The sequence below is a fragment of the Nannospalax galili genome, unplaced genomic scaffold, assembly GCF_000622305.1.
Source record: "Nannospalax galili isolate Female #2095 unplaced genomic scaffold, S.galili_v1.0 scaffold842, whole genome shotgun sequence".
NCBI classification, from domain to species: Eukaryota; Metazoa; Chordata; class Mammalia; order Rodentia; family Spalacidae; genus Nannospalax; species Nannospalax galili.
Window position 1 is genome coordinate 954,089 of NW_008349291.1, and position 3,206 is coordinate 957,294.

Here is a 3,206-nt window from a genome sequence, read left to right on the forward strand (position 1 = left end):
GACGGTAGTCCGAGACTCCTCAGGCTGTGGCGAAGGCTGTCCCGGAAAACACAGGAAGCAAGGATTTTGCTGGCTGTTCAAGTTTCGGTAACTTTTCCGAGATAAGCGTCTCAACGTTCGGAGGTTTCCGTGGGCCTTCCCGTTCCCCTGCACCAGCCCCCTCTAAAGGTTCGGGTTGTTCCGACAATTCAAACTGTCTCAGTCTTTGGCCGAGACTCCTCAGGCTGTGGCGAAGGCTGTCCCGGAAAACACAGGAAGCAAGGATTTTGCTGGCTGTTCAAGTTTCGGTAACTTTTCCGAGATAAGCGTCTCAACGTTCGGAGGTTTCCGTGGGCCTTCCCGTTCCCCTGCACCAGCCCCCTCTAAAGGTTCGGGTTGTTCCGACAATTCAAACTGTCTCAGTCTTTGGTTTCGTCTGAAGATTCGTCCCGCCCCTGGCCGGCCCTGTCCAAGAAGTCGGTCAGTTTAACGACAGTCCTAACCGTCCCAGCCTTCGGATCGTTCCGAAGCTTTCCAGCGCTCGCTCTCTGGCCCCTCCAGAGATTTAGCTCGATTCCAATCTTCGGCTCTTTCCGGAGATTCCACTCCGTCACTCCGCCCCTTCCGGAAAATTTCGTTCCCTTCCGCCACAGCTTCGGGAAGGCTTCTCGCTCAGAGGACAACTTCGGCTTTTTCCGTCGTTGCTTCGGTTCCTTCCGGCTTCGAGAACAGAAAAGGGAGGGAGGACAGAGGCGAGGTGGGTTTGGGGAAGGGATACGGAAGAGAGGGCGGGGTTCCAGCGCTCAGCACCTAGCTCTCCCGGTGAGAGGAGAACGGGAAAGGCCGACCTCGTTAAGGGCCAGAAGGTGCACGAGACAATAGCAGGCAGTGGGGCGAAGGGTGCTGGAGGCTGCTGCGGAGGTTGCGAGCGCGGTTCGGAGCGCCTGCGCACCGGGATCGAGGCTGGGAAGAGACGGGTTTGTGCGCCTGCGTAGCCGTCAGTCTGTGGCGAGTTTTGTCGTTGCCTGGGGAGGAGGCGCCGGTCCAAAGTCTATATTACGCGTGCGCAACATTTTTCCTCCCGAGAATGGAGGCGCTAGCCACTCGACCGTTAAAGCAAGGCTGCGCTCTCAGGGTTGTCTCGGCAACCACGCCTGCGCGTCCGCCCCCGCTCCTGCTGCGCAGGCGCAGGAAGTGGCACCGGCTCTCTACTGACCTCTGGCGGCCGGGCGGAAATGTGCCCGGCTCAGGCCTGTAGTATCCCGAGGAGACCGCGGTAGCTAGAGGTCACCGAGTACCGGCTGCCGCCGCATCTGCGGTCCAGAGACTAGAGGAGCGTGGAACATCCACTCCTCGTTTCTGGACCCCACCTCTAGTTGCTCGGGGAATGGCTGCCGCTCCCCTTCCCACCTCTGCCTCTCGGGGCTAATTACACCCTGTCCTCCCCAACCTCCCCTGCTCCCGTGTGACCGCCTCCATCCCGGTCTCCTTGACGACGGCCACCCCCTCCAGGCACATCCCCTTCCTAGGAAGACCTGGGGCCCAGTGTATTGCAAATTTTCACGTCTCTTTAATTTAAATTCTCTGAATAATACTCTGTCTCGCATGGGATAAGGATGGGCAGCTCCTGGCTGGGGAGGCCGAGCTGGAGGCCTCCGCGGAGTGGGATGGAGACGGTGTGGGCGGCCGAAGGGCAGGGCCTGGACCCGGAACCAGGCGGATCCCCGGGTCGGGCCTGGCGAGCGGTCTGCAGGGCGCGGAGGCGTGCGGGGTGGCGGGATCACCGCTTGAAGCGATAGGTGATGGGCAGCAGCAGCTTGCTCTTCTTGAGAGCCTGCACCTTCTTGAGGGTCTCGTCGTCCAGTGCCAGGAAGCAGCGGCGGGAGTACTCGAGCAGGCGCTCCTTGGACGGGTCGAACTCTCCCACCTCAGCCAGCTTTTCGGGAGCCACGATGAGCAGCTCCGCGATGGGTGTGGTCAGTGCCACAGTGTTGCGGTCCACGCGGTGGTGCTCAAAGGCACGAGACATACTCTTCAGCTTCTGGAAGGTGCCTAGGATCTTCTTGTAGCGGCAGAGGACCCCATCAGCATCCTTCACTGCAGGGCCAGAAAGAAAGAGGACAGGGAAAGACAGCCATGTGGGGCCAGAGAGATGGGGAAAGCCAGGTAGACACGAGCAGGCATGAGGAGAGGTGAAGGGCACACACGTTAGAAAGCAAAAGGTAGCAGGGACTCAAGGGGTGCCCCGTATAGGAAGAGCAGGAGAACAAAGTGGGGAAACGGGAGAGCACAGATACAGGAAATGGATACAAGTGAGACAGTGAAGACAGGCTAGAACACAGAGGAAATGAGAAGCGGCATTAAGCCAGTGAATCCCCCAGAGTCCCATCTGAGCCGTGTCCCAACAGACTCCTGTAGTCTGCAACCTGTGAGGTGCACCCAGAGGCCACCCACCTCTTTCTGATGAGGAAACAGGATTGGGAAGTTGAGGTACCCAAGATGACCCTGCTGACTGGTGTAAATCGAAGTTCACTCAGGACCACATAGCAAAGCTGAGAGATGGATCCGGTCTGGTCTTTTTATATATGGGGCGACTGGGACACCTCTACATAGTCACCACAAGTCTAGATGAAGACCAACCCCCCCCCAACATGCCCATCACATGTACCCACTCACCCCGCTGTCTCTCTCGGGCCTTAGGTTTCCCAAATCTCCTCCGACCGACACTTCCCTTCTGCTTCTGTCTCTTCCTCTCGTTGCCACTGCCTTCCTCGGAAGCCCCACTGAGTGAGGAGGCTGCCGACTCTGGGTCCGAGGCTTCACCCCCAACCCCAGCCCGGCTGTCCCCATCAACCCTCCGTGGCCCAGACTTCATCCGGCAGTGGTCCTCTGGGGAGAGACACGAATGAACACGTCACATCACTATCCGGAGGGAAAAAAAGAAAGTGGACCTGTAGGCCAGGTCCCTGGGATGAGGATAGGCTGAAGCTCCTGAGGTGTGGAGACGCTGGCTGCAGTGTGAATGGCATAGAGCCAGCTGTGACCCAGGAACACTGGGAGCATTTTTCTAAACTCCTAAACTTGATTGGAACAGGACCAGGGTCCTCAGGAGGATATGTGACTATGTGGGCTTCCAGTGCCAGAAGTGTTTTCTGGGAATCCCAGGGGCCTCCAGAGAATAGAGTCAAAATCCCTTTGAGACCTCTGCTGGGGTGGGAGGGTGGGAG

At 58.4% G+C, this 3,206-nt stretch overlaps 1 protein-coding gene across 3 annotated transcripts in view; it reads right to left on the minus strand.

Moving 5' to 3' along the window:
* Positions 1 to 1,527: 1,527 nt before the first annotated feature.
* Ccdc106 (coiled-coil domain containing 106) overlaps positions 1,528 to 3,206 on the minus strand; it is a 4,103-nt gene continuing 2,424 nt past the window's right edge. For all 3 annotated transcript variants that reach the window (XM_008846639.3, XM_029570189.1, XM_008846638.3), the window contains exons 5-6: positions 2,656 to 2,868; positions 1,528 to 2,076 (exon numbers count right to left, since the gene is read on the minus strand). In XM_008846639.3, coding sequence (XP_008844861.1) covers positions 1,760 to 2,076; positions 2,656 to 2,868 — 530 coding nt within the window. In that variant the 3' untranslated portion in view covers positions 1,528 to 1,759. The remainder of the gene's footprint in view (positions 2,077 to 2,655; positions 2,869 to 3,206) is intronic.